Source organism: Chlamydotis macqueenii, chromosome 6, assembly GCF_036417535.1.
Source record: "Chlamydotis macqueenii isolate bChlMac1 chromosome 6, bChlMac1.mat, whole genome shotgun sequence".
NCBI classification, from domain to species: domain Eukaryota; kingdom Metazoa; phylum Chordata; class Aves; order Otidiformes; family Otididae; genus Chlamydotis; species Chlamydotis macqueenii.
This window is the reverse complement of record NC_141561.1, coordinates 25692598-25708811: the sequence shown is the minus strand read 5'-3', so window position 1 is coordinate 25708811 and position 16214 is coordinate 25692598. Positions and strand designations below refer to the sequence as shown.

Sequence of the window (16214 nt, the reverse complement as noted above, 5' to 3'; positions counted from 1 at the left end):
GTTCCTTTGTAAGAAAATTCCCTGGAGTCTTCGGTATGCCATATCAGAAATAAAATACCTAAGAAATTAAGTATCAGCATCACTGTTGTGCCATAGCCAAACAAGCAAATACTTCTGAAATGAAAAAGATACTTCGGCTCAGCCGGTTGGAGGGAGTGATGCAGTTAATCGAGTGATCAGTCTGGCTACAGAGTTCACTCAATATTGCAGACCCAGCCAGACATTTCCTGATGTAGCTTCAGGATCTCCAGAAAATATGTTGTAGCTTATTTCAGTGCACATTTGTGTTTGAGATGAAGAGCTTTAAATTTATAGGTTCCATTTGTTTCTCATCTTCGTATAGAAACAAAATTGGTTTTCTTTAGAATGCATCAGATTTATTTCACAGAATCATAGAATCATAGAATGGTTAGGGTTGGAAGGGACCTTCAAAGGTCATCTAGTCCAACCCCCCTGCAAGGAGCAGGGACATCCCTGACTAGGTCAGGTTGCTCGGAGCCTCATCCAGCCTGGCTTTGAACGCTTCCGGAGATGGGGCCTCCACCACCTTTCTGGGCAACCTGTTCCAGTGTTCTATAACCCGCATCGTAAAATATTTTTTCCTAATTTCTAATCTAAATCTACCCCCCTCTATTTTAAAACCATTACCTCTCGTCCTATCACAACAGGCCCTACTGAACAGCCTATCCCCATCTTTCTTGTAGGCCCCCTTGAGGTACTGGAAGACCGCTATCAGGTCTCCCCGGAGCCTCCTCTTCTGCAGGCTGAACAGCCCCAACTCTCTCAGCCTGTCCTCATAAGAGAGGTGCTCCAGCCCTTTTATCATCTTCGTGGCCCTCCTCTGGACCTTCTCCAACTGGTCCATGTCCTTCTTGTGTTGGGGGCTCCAGAACTGGACACAGTACTCCAGGTGGGGTCTCACCAGGGCAGAGTAGAGGGGGAGAATCACCTCCCTCGACCTGCTGGCCACGCTTCTCTTGATGCAGCCCAGGATGCGGTTGGCCTTCTGGGCCGCAAGGGCGCATTGCCTGCTCATGTTAAGCTTCTCATCCACCAGCACTCCCAAGTCCTTCTCCTCAGGGCTGCTCTCAATCCATTCCCCGCCCAGCCTGTATTTGTGCCTGGGATTGCCATGACCCAGGTGCAGGACCTTGCACTTGGCCTGGTTGAACTTCATGAGGTTGGCACGGGCCCACCTCTCCAGCCTGTCCAGGTCCCTCTGGATGGCATCCCTCCCTTCCAGCGTGTCGATGGCACCACACAACTTGGTGTCGTCGGCGAACTTGCTGAAGGTGCACTCTATCCCACTGTCCATGTCGCTGACAAAGATGTTGAACAGGGCCGGGCCCAGCACGGACCCCTGAGGGACGCCACTCGTGACCGGTCTCCACATAGACATTGAGCCGTTGACCACCACTCTCTGAGTGCGGCCATCCAGCCAACTCCTTATCCAGCGAGTGGTCCGTCCATCAAACCCATGTCTCTCTAGTTTAGAGAGAAGGATGTCGTGCGGGACAGTGTCAAAAGCTCTGCACAAGTCCAGGTAGATGATGTCAGTTGCTCGTCCCTTGTCCACCGATGCCGTCACCCCGTCATAGAAGGCCACCAAATTGGTCAGGCACGATGTGCCCTTGGTGAAGCCATGTTGGCTGTCACCAGCCACCTCCTTGCTCTCCATGTGCCTTAGCATGGTTTCCAGGAGAATCTGCTCCATGACCTTGCCAGGCACAGAGGTGAGGCTGACCGGCCTATAGTTACCTGGGTCTTCCTTATTCCCCTTTTTAAAATTTGGGGTTATGTTCCCCCTCTTCCAGTCATCGGGGACCTCACCAGACCGCCACGACTTCTCAAATACGATGGCCAGTGGCTTGGCAACTTCATCTGCCAGTTCCCTCAGGACCCGCGGATGGATCTTATCAGGACCCATGGACTTGTGCACCTTTAGGTTCCTCAGATGATCCCGAACCTGCTCTTCGAGTACAATGGGCAGTTCTTCATTCTCGCAGTCCCTGCTTGCACCTTCTACAGCTTGGGCGGTGGGACAGGAACTCTTGTCGGTGAAGACTGAGGCAAAAAAGTCATTGAGAACCTCAGCCTTCTCCATGTCCTGGGTAACCAGGACACCAGTTCCCTTCTGGAGGGGGCCTACATTTACCCTGGACTTTCTTTTGTCCCCTACGTACCTAGGGGTACGTTCATGTAACAACCTTTCATTGTATAAAACCTAGGCATTTTTCAGACAGCCCTGAAGTACAAGAAAAAAACATTTTACAAAAACTAAAGGTAATAAAGGGGTTAATAGATACACTGTGCTGTCTGATTTGCCTGTAGGTTTGCACTGGAATTTTTCTAGAACAGAGCCCTATGGGTTTTTCAGCTTCGTTTCTCAGTAGACTGCACAACTGGAGTGAGAAAGTAGGTATTTTGTCTGACAGCCATTAGAGTCTCATTATTCAGCAAACGTGGAGATAAAACAAAAAAGATTTGAAATCCCATATCAAAGTTAGCTAACTCTGTCTTAATGAGTGTCGAGAAATAATCTAATGCTCTTTGTTGGTTTTTTTTTGAGTGATGCTGAGATGCAGGACAGAGTGCTTACAAATGCTGTAAAGGTTGTGACCACTAGTGACTTAATTGCTTTCCTGCTATTGCCTTTATGGCATATATTACTCAGTGTTCATCTTTTCCTCCATAAAAAGAATAATTAATTGTGTAAGTGCATGCTTTATTCCTTTACAGCAGTGTGAGCCAGCGGAAGAGAGACTTCCTGTGAAGAACAATGTTTTGAAACTTGCTTTTCTTACTGGAGCTATTGTCTGCCTTTCTATTTAGTAGCTTTTCTGCTAATGTATTGAAGAAGGCCCTTCTCCTTCTATTATTGATCATCTTCTCACTCCATATCTTATTTCAGAGTAAAGAGATGTACAGTAACTTTGTTTTGTAACATTGTTTACAATGTGATGACTTGTGGGTCCTCTCTCTCTGCCTCAGACCTGTGTCCCAGGGTAGATCCTAGGGTTTATTTAGGCAGTCCTTTAAGTATAGTGTGGCTAAATAAGTTTTCCCCACCTTGATTTTATTTTGTCACAGTTTCTTAATATCTCCCTTAATTACTTTCAGCCAGGCTTGTAACCTCTTTGACTGTGTTCTCTCTACTTTCATGTTTTTAATTGCTGCAAATTTTGCTACAATATTTCTGTGATACAGCTAAAGCTCCTGATTTTTCTCTCTCAAAATGTCCTTCGTGCCCTTCACTTCCAAAGCTTTCCATACCTTTGTATGTCTTTTGTGGTCTTCCAGAATGCTGACTTGCACCCACCACCCATCAGCCGTTGAAACCAGCTTCCCAAACAGCTTCCCACTTTTCCTGGTCCTGTTTGTGAAGAGCTCCCTGCAAACAGCTGCCAGACTTACTTCTGTTACTCTCACCTCTGAAAATTTCTTTCTCTGGTAGGCTGAAAAACAGAAAAAACCTTGTGAGAGATTTGGCTGCCACACCGGTGCCTGTGTTGGTGACCAGTTGTTCTGTCTCTTTTGTGATTTCAGACCTGTCTGTCTGCAGTTCTGATCTCTGCTCTTAAACTGGAAATCGCTTGGTCTGGGGACCACCTTATTTATTGTACAGTGTGCAGAAAGCTTAGAACAGCAAGGTCAAATGGTAGATTTTAGTTGTATCAGCTAACTTGCCTCTCGTCAGCATTGTCAATGGGCATATTTTATAAAGAGGTGTAGGAAGAAAAAGTGTGGTGAGAAATAAGTGTCACTTTTTAGTTGTATGTCAGATGTGCCAAACATCTAAAATGTCAAATTTTGACTGAAAATTTTAAATTTCAATAAACATGTTTTTACTTTGTCTTTATTGATGCTAATTTAGCTACAGTTATAAGGTTTTTCGGCAAAATTTCTTGGATTGTATATGGCTGTAATTAATGTGACTGATTTTACTTTTGCCACACAGTTGATCAGTGAAAGAGCGTTTGTGCATTAGTCTGACAACCTGATTGATTTCCTCTTCCCATTCGGTTATCACTGTGTGCTTCAAAGGTTGCTTAATGCAGCCCAATATTCATAGGCATATTTGGAGCTGTTGAAATTATAGGGAGACCCTGAAAATTGGTTTCACTCAGTACAGCTCTGCCGGTCTGGGAGATATGCTTGCTTTACCTCAAAGTCTCAATTACTCTCAAAAATCAATACTTCAGGTTAATGCCAGTTCCCTCTAACACAACTTATGTGAACTCAAGGCTATCATAAGACAATATTTGCATTACTTATCTAGTAACTCATAAATAGAACATAAATCCTTACTTTCAGAAATCACTTTTGGTTTTAGTTACCATGGGAAGTGGCATGGTCAGAAATTAAGGTGTTCAGGGTCTTCAAGCTGTCCATGGTTTTAAAGTCATTCTTTCAGTTGGGATGTGGTACTGTGCCATACCACTGTAAACAAGGCTGATCCTGCCAAAGGATTTGTGCCTAATCATGCATCAGTTCTGCTCATCGGTTGCATAGCATTGATAGCCACAGAGTGATTCTCTTAGACATGAAATTATTTTGTTAATCTGTTTCTCCTAATGTAGCTGTTTTAGGCTGGAAAGAGCATTCAAAATTGCATGGCGCTCTCCTTCAGTTTTTCAAGAAGAAAAGGAGCACAAGTATTTCGTATTTTCTTAGCCTTACAAAGGAGAGTCATAAATATCTGGTCCACTGAAAACAGTCTAGGTATTTTTTTTTTTTTTTTCAATTATGCTCTTTTCTAAGCTGGCAATATGTTCTGTTGTGCGAACAGGTGGAGGAATTATAAAAATAAATCTCCTTTTCTTGGATGGGAAATGAGCGAATCGCTCAAAAGGACCTTGGTATAGGGTTGTCTAGAGCAGCAGCGGCCGCTTTGCAATGTCCGTGCTGCCCTTCTGTTGTGAGTGTGTGTGGCTGCTCTTCTGCACCTGCACCGGTGGGACGTAGTGAAGGACCTGGCACAAGGAAAAGTGTGAAGCTGAATGCTGAGTTTCTATATTTATACATGAGTTTTAGAATCTTGCTTGGTTTTATTTGTATTAAGAATGTCAATTTGAAATTAAGAATTTGAACTTTAAGTTACTTTTCCACTGAAAGTAGTACATGATAGGATGAGAGGTGATGGTTTTAAAATAGAGGGGGGTAGATTTAGATTAGAAATTAGGAAAAAATTTTTTACGATGCGAGTTATAGAACACTGGAACAGGTTGCCCAGAAAGGTGGTGGAGGCCCCATCTCTGGAAACGTTCAAGGCCAGGCTGGATGAGGCTCTGAGCAACCTGACCTAGTCAGGGATGTCCCTGCTCCTTGCAGGGGGGTTGGACTAGATGACCTTTGAAGGTCCCTTCCAACCCTAACCGTTCTATGATTCTATGTATGTTCATCATGAAGTCCAAATTAGAACATCTACCTAAACATGCACCAAAATCACCACTCACACACACACAAAAAAAAAAAAAAAAAAAAAGAATTATTTCCTAGAAATAGAAAGCAATACCTGTAGGCACATTTTGCTATGGTAAGAGATAATTTTAAAATATCAATTTGTGATGTACAAATATATATGTTATAAAATAGTAAACACTTCACACAAATAACAAAGTAAACCAAGTGGTCTCTCTTACAGGTACCTTATAAACCAAACTGTTTAACGGAATGATTGGGATGGGGAAATATTATTTTTGTTTTCTGCATGGACTGCATTGATCACTGGACTATGAGCAGGGGCAGGAAAGAACTGAAAAGCGGAGTTGCAGGTTGAGTGTCAGGGACGAAGTTTTATGATGGTGGTTTTGCCCCTTTTTGAGCAAGGGCAAAACCCATTCACTCGGCTGGGCTAGGATTTCAGCATTAGCAGGTAGATCATGCCCTAGCAACTGCAGTGAGAGGGGCATGACCTGCAAAAATTGTTAAATCTCTTAAGCTGGTCTTGCTCTGGGAGCTAGAACCTGTTAGATTTGAACCTGTCAGATGTTATCCTGTGCTGTGTCCTGACTTGGGTACATACAGCTGAAACGAGGTAGTACTGATTAGATGAGTAAGTCTTGAATTCTAACATGATGCTGACACAAACATAAGGCAAACAACCAGAAACAACTTCAAAGGAGAATTGAAACAATGTAAGTAGGCAACAAGAGCATTGATATTACTGAGCCCAGAGCAATACTTAATTAGCTAGCTTTATTTTTTCCTTGGGCTCTATTTCAAAACAATTCAGGCTTCGGCTTCAGTAAGAACTTGAAATGAACCATTGATTTACTTCTTTAGAGTCTTGAGGAAAAGGGAGACTTAATTTAAGGACAGGAATTTAACACAGATTAAATTATTTAATTTATGTATTTTAATAAATCAGAACACAAATCTGAGCAACCTGATCTGGCTGGAGATGTCCCTGCTCCTTGCAGGGGGGTTGGACCAGATGGCCTTTAAAGGTCCCTTCCAACCCAAACCATTCGATGATTCTAAATGTGGCGTTTCTGTCTAGAAAAAGAACATACTCGGATACAGTGCAACAGTACAGATTGGATTTTAAATTAACCCCTTGTGTATGAGTTACGTCCTAAGCATTTCAGTCTGACCCTAACGCCATTGAATCTCAGTTGTAGTTTTCTGGGAGAAGGTTGGTATTGCTGGGATCTCCTGCTTCCAGCTGTGTTCTGCTGAGCGGTACAGCAGAAGCTGGTGGTACAGCCCTGGTCCTAGGCAGGCTGGACTCACTCATGCACTTGTTTGGCCTCTGCCTGGCTCTTTTGGGCTCGGCCCAGGTGGAAATCAAAGCAAACTTGAGCCTGTTCTCAATCAGACTTGCCTTCAGAAATAGTGAGAGGACTATAATCCTACCACTCCATCCACCTGTATTTTATATGATGATTACAGTTTGGAAGTATGTATATGCGTGCAGGCACTAACAGTGACATTTCTGGTTTCTGCATGGAGATATTTTTTGTTAGCTCTGTGCTGTAAGTACAAATAAAAGAGTAGTCGTCTTCTTGCTTTGTACATACATGCCATTTGCATTTCCTGTGCTTTGCAGAGTTGAATACTTGGCATATCTGTCTCAAACATAAAACTGTAAGCAATAGTGTTTTGAATTCAGTGGATTGAAAACAATAAGCTGTTATCAAAAGCCCATTTGGAGAAGTGCAGGTTTCTGATTTTAGAAACCAGGAAAGCCCAATTCTGGCCCCACTGCAGTGACAAAAATGCGCTTAGCTCCCTGTACTTTCTGTGGGAGTTAAACTGTATAATAACCTTACAATTATCATATTTGAAGATGTTCTGTATTAAGCATTTAGAATTGTGGAAGGAAATATTAATTCATAGAGGGGCGTGTGTCTCTCCTTGTACGCATACATCTCCACGGATGAAGAGCTTATTTGTGTCAGGAAGCTTTCCAAATGATGGTATTATGTGAACTGAGGTTCTTTCCAAAAGCTGAGATACTGGCAGAACTGAGCCCAGCTGGATGCTGGTAACTTCCTTCTAGTTTTCTAGAAGTTTTCTTGCTAGCTTGTTATGCATTTTATGTTCTAGAATTGCTTTGTGTTATGAATAGTGAGAACACTGTAAATCTAGGGAATATTTTTTAAACTGACGTACTACATCAGCTGGTGGCCAGCTAAGTGAGGAGAAGTGGGAAATGAAATCTGTCATTTTTTCAATCATTTGTTAAATTCAGCGATGGAAAACCATCAGTCTGTGATGGTAATTGGTGGCCTGTGCAAAGTAGATCTTACTCCGTTGCTCAGGATCTCACTCCACAGACACTTGATGGCAAAACAAAGAAATACAAATCTGCTCCCTCTTGTTGCAGGTGGTTTGAACAGCTGGGTGAGGGGCGGCAGGCAGCAGTGTGGGTGGTGCCCTTGCTGCACCGGGCTGGGGTCCATCCCGGCACACATCAGCTGGTGTTCCTGCTGGCCCCCTCCTCTTTTCTCTCTCACAGGAGGAGGTGATTTCAAAACCACCAAATCCTTATACTTACATTAAAAAAGTACATGGGAAAAAACCTAAAAAAATCCCCAAACTAGAAGTGTAGTGGCTCTATATTAACATATAGCTTGCAGTTCTGCAGGTGTTTTATTCTTTTAAGGTCTGAAATGCAAAATACTGAGGAACCTTCCTTTATTGCACTCAGGTTCACGTATGTCCTGGTGTTACGCCTTTTGCTGTCTGGCGTAGTATTGCGTAGAACAACAACAAGAAGAAATGTGTTTTCCTGTAATGTGAATTCACAAATGGCAGCAGTTCAGTGTGTTTCTTTTGTAGATGTCAGCACCTCTGAGAACTTTCCATATTGAAAACTCTTCCATTTAGAATGTTAGGAAATGCCATTTATTAAAACACTGTATTTTATGAAGACTCACAAGTCAAATAATGTGTTCTAGATTTTTGCAGATGTGACTTATTACTGTAGAGACATTAAAATGGAATAGTCTATGAACTATGATTTAACATAATTTTCTTTTTTCATACTTTATCAATCAAAATACCTTCAGAATCTGGTTGTATCATTAGTTTGACCCTAATAGTTGTCTTTGTACTTGATAATTTTAAATGTTTAATAAAGTTCATATCGTGTAATTTTAAAGTATTTCTATTTCTATTTTAAAGAATAATAATTCTTTTATTAGAATTTTCATTCTCCTGGTTTTTAACAATCTAAAATTGATGTATGTACTGCAATGCACTTCTGGGAAGTTTGCCAGCAACTGTGGGCTTTAGTTTCGGGATGCCTGTTCATAGTTCATACACACTCTCAAGTGTTCATTGTAGGGAGTACAGTCACGTTTTCAGACTTCTTGGTAGCTCAGCATTGGCCTGGTACACAGAGTGATGTTAAGACGGAGTCTGGTAGCTGTAAACATAAAGTGCAAGGGCCCAAATTTAAAATAGCTGCTCAAAATAGTACCTAGTTTTTCAAATCAGTTCAATGCTAATCAGTTCAATGCTATGCCATAGGTTCAAAATGGGATATAAGTAGTTTTTAAGAGGTTGCTGTTATGTAGATGTTGTACTTGCTTAGATAATAAGATTTGATTCCTGTTGTTCTGAGTGACAACAGGACACTTACTCAATAATTTCTTACATCCATGTTGTCAGAGTTGCTCGTACCAGCACCACTGTACTGTCTCCCTCCCATCCCGTGTTCTTTGTAGGTGAGTGTGTTTCTCTGTTGAGAACTAGTATGACTTGTGGTCACAAGGCCTGCGGCTGAATAGCTTACAATGCAATGAGCTCTTGTAGACAACACGTAGGCAAGGAGCATTTGAATACTGGCTCTGGCACCAAGTTCCTCTTTAGGCACAGTTGGGACACTTAATCTCTCGCCTTGCAATCGCCATCTGTAAAATTAAGTAATACCTGTCTGCCTGTCCCATAGGAGCACAGATGACTGACTCATGCTTCTGAAGTGATATAGGAATGCACTGAATGCGCATCAGAGTCATCTGATCTCCAGATATATGGGGAATTGTTCTTGGAAAAACCTAAAAATAATAGCAGCTGTGCTCGTGTGTGTAATGTAGTGCCATAATCAACTCCTGTAACTGAAGTGAGGGATATCCTATGTCAAGATGGTGCTGGAGCCTTTCATTAAGAAACTTGAACCATTCCAAAGGCACATATATTGCTTTTCAGAAATATTTTTGTAATACCCAATGCAAAGCCTTGCATGTTTCTGAGTGATCTCCAGTCCTTAACCCTGGCTGTCTTTGGGCTTTCTTGGGCTCCTTTCAACTAGCCAAACCTGCAGCATTTCAGCAACAGCAGCTGGCACGATTTTGTTGAAGTCACTGGTGTTCACTGGTAACCTTAAAAACAGGAAGATCACCCCTTTTGTCAAATTACAGATTTCATGGTAGGATTTTAATAAGATTTCAAGGATGCTGCTGTCCTGTATAAAATGAGATGAATGAGGCTCCTGTTGTGTTAGGTTCACTAAAACCACAGGGCTATTACTGTATAGGTTTTTTGTGTGCAGCATATTATGACATACCTATGTTGCTTCTTTTAGAAGATAAAGGGAAAGCAAAACCCAATAGTGCCAGTCAGCAGTCCAGTACAGAAGTGAGTCCTTTTCTTCCCAAACCTGGAGTGGCAGCAGTGGCACCTGTAACACCTGCCTCATCCTCCAAGAGCACGAACGGAGCTCCTAACACAGTTTCTGAGTCAGAAGAGGAAAAAGCCAAAAAACTACTTTACTGTTCATTATGCAAAGTGGCTGTGAATTCCCTGTCACAACTAGAAGCCCACAATACAGGTGAGTATGCATACAGTGCAAGTCAGTTGTGTGTTGTATTTTTAAAATTCAGTGTAATGAGCTGGTTTTCTGACACTGTGGTAGCCACACTTCACTGAAGAGTCTTAGTTAAAAATTACAATGGCAAGTTACTAAAACATTTCTGTAATGACAATTTCATATGTGGTGTTTGATATTTTATCAAAACTCTCTCTAAATTATTTCAACTGTCCTTCATATACTCTGTAAGCTTTTTGTGGAAAAAATCCCTACAGTTCATGTTACCTGATCAGATTCCATCATAACTCCTAGTGAGGATCATAGTGGGACATATGTAACACTATGGTTTCTAAAATACCAGTTCTCTATCTCTCATATTTCATCTCACTCTCTCTGGTGTCTGTGTTTTTGCTGGTACAACTTACAGTAATTTTTGTTATTTGGTATTTTTAATCATTTTAGGGTGGGCTCCTTAGATTTCCTACATGTCCTAGAATCTTTTCATTATTGCACGTTAGATATGTTCCCTTTAAAAGGCCATAAGCAGCAATCCCTAATGTGCTCTGACTGCTCTGTGATGTGCTGGTGATGTAAAGCTTGTTAACAAACCATTGAGGCTGGTTTAACAGCTGTAATCCATTTTGAAATGGCCAAAGCAGCCATTTCTTCCAAATCAGAGGGTACTTATTGAAGGATTACTCTTCCTAGGCAGGTTTTGAGTGATTGCTGTGGTTTCTCTCTGACTCTTGGCTAATGCCCTTTTTTGTGATTGACCAGCTGTATGGATTTTGGTGGAAGAGGAAGCAACAAACACCTTGGCCGCATAGGCACACACTGCCCCCAAGCAGAGAAATAGTGGTCCAGCGTGTTGTTCCCTTTTTTTACAAACCCCTCTTCGTTGTCTGGCTTCCTTTTAGATCGAGGCAGTGGGAACTACACTGACCAAAACCAGAGTCATCATTAATCCTGATCTGTATTGGTTTTAACCATTCTGTCTTGAAGATAAATGTGTTACAAAAAGTCCTAGTTCTACTGGACATGGTTGTATGTCGCTGATCATTAACTCACCTGTCTCCTCACCCGTTAGGCTCCAAGCACAAGACCATGGTCGAGGCTCGGAATGGTGCTGGTCCCATCAAGTCTTACCCTAGACCTGGATCCCGGCTGAAGGTGCAGAATGGCAGTAAAGGCTCAGGACTGCAGAACAAGACGTTTCATTGTGAAATCTGTGATGTCCATGTTAATTCAGAAATTCAGCTTAAACAGGTAGCTTGCATGTATCTGGGGATCCTTTGTTGTTTTTAGTTGCATTGCAATATTGTAGGTGGGATGTACATCTGTGTGAAGAAGTTTTGTCGAAAAGTGAACTTAGTATTTCTTTTCTGTCATCCCACAACTGTTTCTAAATAGTTCACCGCAGATCAAGTTCACCTAATTGTTTCAGCTGGGAAAAAATGTCGTTAAGAGTCATAAAGCAGAGGTGGACAAGATGTCAATATCAATGAATAAAATGCAGATCTAGTTTAAAAGTTTGCTGTGGCTCAGAAGAGAGATTTGAACTTTGGTCTTCCAAATGGAAGAAATTCTGAATTGAAGTTCTGCGAATTCCTCTTCTGGTGCTGTTTCAGTATGCTGGGATACTTTTTAATAATATATGAGAGGGAGAATGTGACCTGAATCTATTGGTTTAGGACAATCAGCAGGAGGGTAATGCCGTAGATGTGTCTGAATTGTGTAAAGCAACGTTATCATTAACAGCATAGCTGTGTGAACATCCAGCTTGGCTCTGACCGAGCCAGTTAGCCCTAGGTTCAGAGCTGTGCCAATATAAATATGTTGTTTCGATACCCAAATGGGAATCTAGCTGGATGGTGCTGTGCTGTGTGGATGTGTCCTCCCATTCCTGTTATTTGAGTTATCTCTAAGGTAGTATTAAATTACATGGTATAGACACATCCCTGGGTACTGGTGGTTCTTTCAGCTAATATTGAATTATTTATACAACTGAACAGCATCAGCAAGACTGAAATGTACCTCCTACTTCTGAATATCCCTATGACCTAGTGGTTACAGTTCTGCCTGATTCAAAGCTCCTTAAGTGGAAAAAGGAAATAGTAACCAAAATATCAGTAATTTGCAGAGCCTGTCTCGGATCACTGAATTAGCTGTATTTGATTAGTTTCTGATTCTCTGTTTGATGTGCTCCAAATTGTTATGTTTAATTTAGCAAAACTCATCTTTGCTCTCTCTAAAGAACCAACTTTATTGTACAAACAGGGGCTTAGGCATATTCTGCTGATAAATCAATTTCAAACTCAAAACTGAGAAATGTTTAAACAGCTAATTAAATGTGAGGGTATTTATTTCAGCACATTTCCAGCCGAAGGCACAAGGACAGAGTTGCGGGAAAGCCTATGAAACCTAAATATAGTCCTTACAACAAACTGCAGCGCAGCCCAAGTATTTTAGCAGTAAGTATTTTTATTTCTCATCACTCTCTGTGAATTTGTGACCTTGGGGACTCCTACCACGCAGAGACAGGAACATGACAGACCTGACGCTTCCACAGTGTTTCTCCCCCTCCAGACCGAATCTGCATGGGAATCAGACAAATTATGTATTCTATCTGCCCAGTCAAAGGCACACAGACAGTGCTGTGAATGTTATTTACCGCTAGGAAGAAGGGAATAATCAGTGGAATGGGGAAAGAACTATGTGCCCCGTGAAAAGGTATCAGCTCTGCTGGGCTAGTGCACTTGTCCTCAAAGGCTGCGATGTATATCCTCTTGTCTTTCTGGGGAGCTGAGGTAATTCTCAATTATGACAGGTGCAGTCAGGGAAAAGGACATAAGATGTTAAGATATAAAAATACTAATGCACATTCTTTCCGTACAGCAAAACAGAGTGCTGTGTGGATGTATTATGTTGGTGCAAAAGAGTTATCAGGTGTTTAGGAGAATTCATTGCCTATCTGGGTGCTCAGGCTGTGTCTGTCATTAGCTATCAAAACACCCCTCCTGCCTTTGTGCCCCCAACCGCTCCCCTTTCACGCCCACCTGCATTTCCAGGAATTCCCCAAGCTGGTTCTGCCAGTCAGCTGCAGACGGAGTTCAGGCTGGCTCTAGCACAGCACAGATTGTATGTTTATTTGCTTATGACTCAGCCTGTATTTTATTCATTAGGGAAAAGTGCATGCCACCTGTGGCACAAAAACAATTTATAGGTTGGAAAGAGAGAAATGCAAATGTGTGTGTGCAAGAGTAAGCATGGCAAAAGCCTTTAAAAGCTAAAATATATTAATATGTCTTTGTAATTGTATAGAAGCAAATGAAAATGCTGCAGGCTTTCTCTAAGTCTTCCCATTTGATAGGTTCTGCACACACTAATCTTCTTCACTTCTGTAATACATCATTTCATAATCTACTGCATGAGGAGAGACCTCCGCTAAATAACCCAAGGACGTATCGTTGCCCCCACAAATGTGTGACTGTGGTGCAAACCACTTTCAGTGAGACTCTAGGGTATATGTTTCTGGTTAGCTTTTTCACCGCAAGCATCAGCAACCATTGTAGATCATAAACTGAGTAATAATTCTTTCAGAAGGAATTCTTTATGGTATCAATCTTAAAAAATAGTTCTATTTTGAAAAGAGCAGCTCTGCATTGGCTGGTAAAAAGCTGACTGGACTAATGCTAGTTCCCTATCTTGACCACTCTACTTCTCTACAATTCATGTTTGCAAATGGAAAATTTGACTTTTGACATTGAAGTCTTAATCATGTTTTTTAATATTTCTTGCACAGTTATGATTTATATAATTTCATGTTGTTCACTTGCAAATTGTACTTCTAAATGTCAATGTCACTGCCCTTACACTCAAGAGATGTCTGTATCTGTAAATATATGATTTGACTGCTTTAATTGCCTTGGGAGTATGAAGATAATGTGGGTAAAATCTCTAAGCAGCTGACGTGAGGCTTCTGTGAGAAATGACAGTGTGCCCTTTGTGAGGGTTCATTTTTCGCTCATGTAAAAGTGAGTGTGGGGAGAACCGTATTTACATTGCTTTTTTTGTGTGTGTTTCATTCTAGGCAAAACTTGCATTCCAGAAGGACATGATTAAACCGCTGGCACCTGCTTTCCTTACATCTCCTCTTGCTGCGGCTGCAGCGGTATCATCGGCTCTGTCCCTTCCTCCCCGTCCCTCTGCCTCCCTGTTCCAGGCGCCTGCGATACCACCAGCTCTCTTCAGGCCAGGCCATGGTCCCATCCGGGCCACGCCTGCCTCCATACTTTTTGCACCGTACTAATTTATTGATGTGAAAAAGAGCTAACTATGGCCAGTAGAAAGGGTAAAAGAAAAGCAGGAAAGGGGTCGAGATTTTAAAATGTCTTTCTCTTTTGAAATGCCATCCAGGGTGAGACCTCAAACACCCACATCATAAATTTCATCATTGAGGGTACTGCATTTTGGAGTCTAGACAACTGTCTTTCTCAGTCTCTCTCTGTCTGTCCTTTTTTAATCGAAATAGAGAGTGATTTACTAAAAACTTAATTGCTCATAAAATTTATACCATTAAAGATTCATGCATATGTTAATGGTTTTGGAAGAGTTTTTTTTGCAATGTCTATGATGCACCTTGGAATCAAGGAACGTAAAATATTTTCCTGACAGACTTGAAAACTAGGGTCTTCCTTGCTCACACTTATGTAAATACTTCTCTGAAAATCAGTGGGATATAATCTAATGTGAGGAAAAAAGGTAGATGAACCAAATGCTTAATTGTGGATAACATCTCAAAATGAATTCCCTCACACACCCCCCCACCCCGTGTGCTCTTGTTGACAGGGATTGTGTACTGTCCTAGGCCCCAGTACTGGTGTATCTTGTGTAGTACTAAAATTGTATCACACGTCTTATTTTAATACTTTTAGTTTCTGTGCAAATGTTTGAAAGCAATGCAGCGCTGAAGCTTTTAATTATTTCGTTTGTGTCACACTTTGTTTAGAGAAATTAAAAATAGAAAGCCATATAACATATAGTTAAGATTACTACTTGTTTGCTACTTTCATTTAACTTATTTTTGTTGTTTCCTCACTGGTGTTGCTAAGCAATGTTTAAAGAGAAAAAAAGCTTTTCAATTGCACATTACTACAGCTCACATACATTGTTCAAGAAAACAACGAATCCATGTATTTGTATATAAATATCCTTTTTTCTTCATTTCTAACTAGTTTCCTTTGTAACGATGCTGCATAACATTGTGGCTCCCTAATGCAATAATGTACAGAACATAAAATATTTATAATTGACTGTATTCTCTGTTTACTGAATATATTGCAGTAATGCCCTGCCTATCTTCTTACCTGCCCAAGCCTTTTATAAAGGTATGCAGTACTCAGACTGAAGTCATTATGTGATAACGGGGACAACAGGTGGAAGAAAGGGGGAAAAAAAAAGAATTAACTTTTAGAGCATCTTTATTTGCAATCCATAATAGTAAAATGTCTGTGTATTTTTTTAAATGTACCTTTTCAATAAAATAATAAGAAAAATATACATGCTGCCTGTGTTTTTTAATTGGTATGGGGAAAAAAACAAAGCCTGGAACAAACTAATTTAGCTAAAGGAATCTTCAAGAGCAGGGAAAGTATTGGAGTTGCTATAAAGTATAATTACAGAACCTGTGTTTACTTCCCTTGTGTTTTAACGTCTTTTCCTTGCTACATCCTGTTACAGCCTTTACTGGGGCGTTTTTGCAGTCAGGCTGCAAACATTCACCACATCAGGGATTCAGAGGAAGAAGCAGTAGAGCCAGGTGGGTGATTATGGTTTTATTGTTGCACCACCAGAACGCTACAACATGGTTATGCCATCTCTGATGGAGATTAAGGATTAACTTTAAAACCAGCCTGGGCATACCTGAGACGGGAAGCAGGTCACTTGGGAGACAGGA

The 16214-nt window shown here is 41.2% G+C and overlaps 1 protein-coding gene across 3 annotated transcripts in view; it reads left to right on the top strand.

The window, feature by feature from the left end:
* The window catches only part of ZNF385B (zinc finger protein 385B), a 148927-nt gene extending 133110 nt beyond the window's left edge, over positions 1–15817 (top strand). For all 3 annotated transcript variants that reach the window (XM_086750742.1, XM_086750743.1, XM_086750744.1), the window contains 4 exons: positions 10034–10279; positions 11346–11524; positions 12628–12729; positions 14349–15817. In XM_086750742.1, the coding sequence (XP_086606868.1) occupies positions 10034–10279; positions 11346–11524; positions 12628–12729; positions 14349–14567 (746 nt within the window). In that variant the 3' untranslated portion in view covers positions 14568–15817. The remainder of the gene's footprint in view (positions 1–10033; positions 10280–11345; positions 11525–12627; positions 12730–14348) is intronic.
* The last annotated feature ends 397 nt before the right edge of the window (positions 15818–16214 follow it).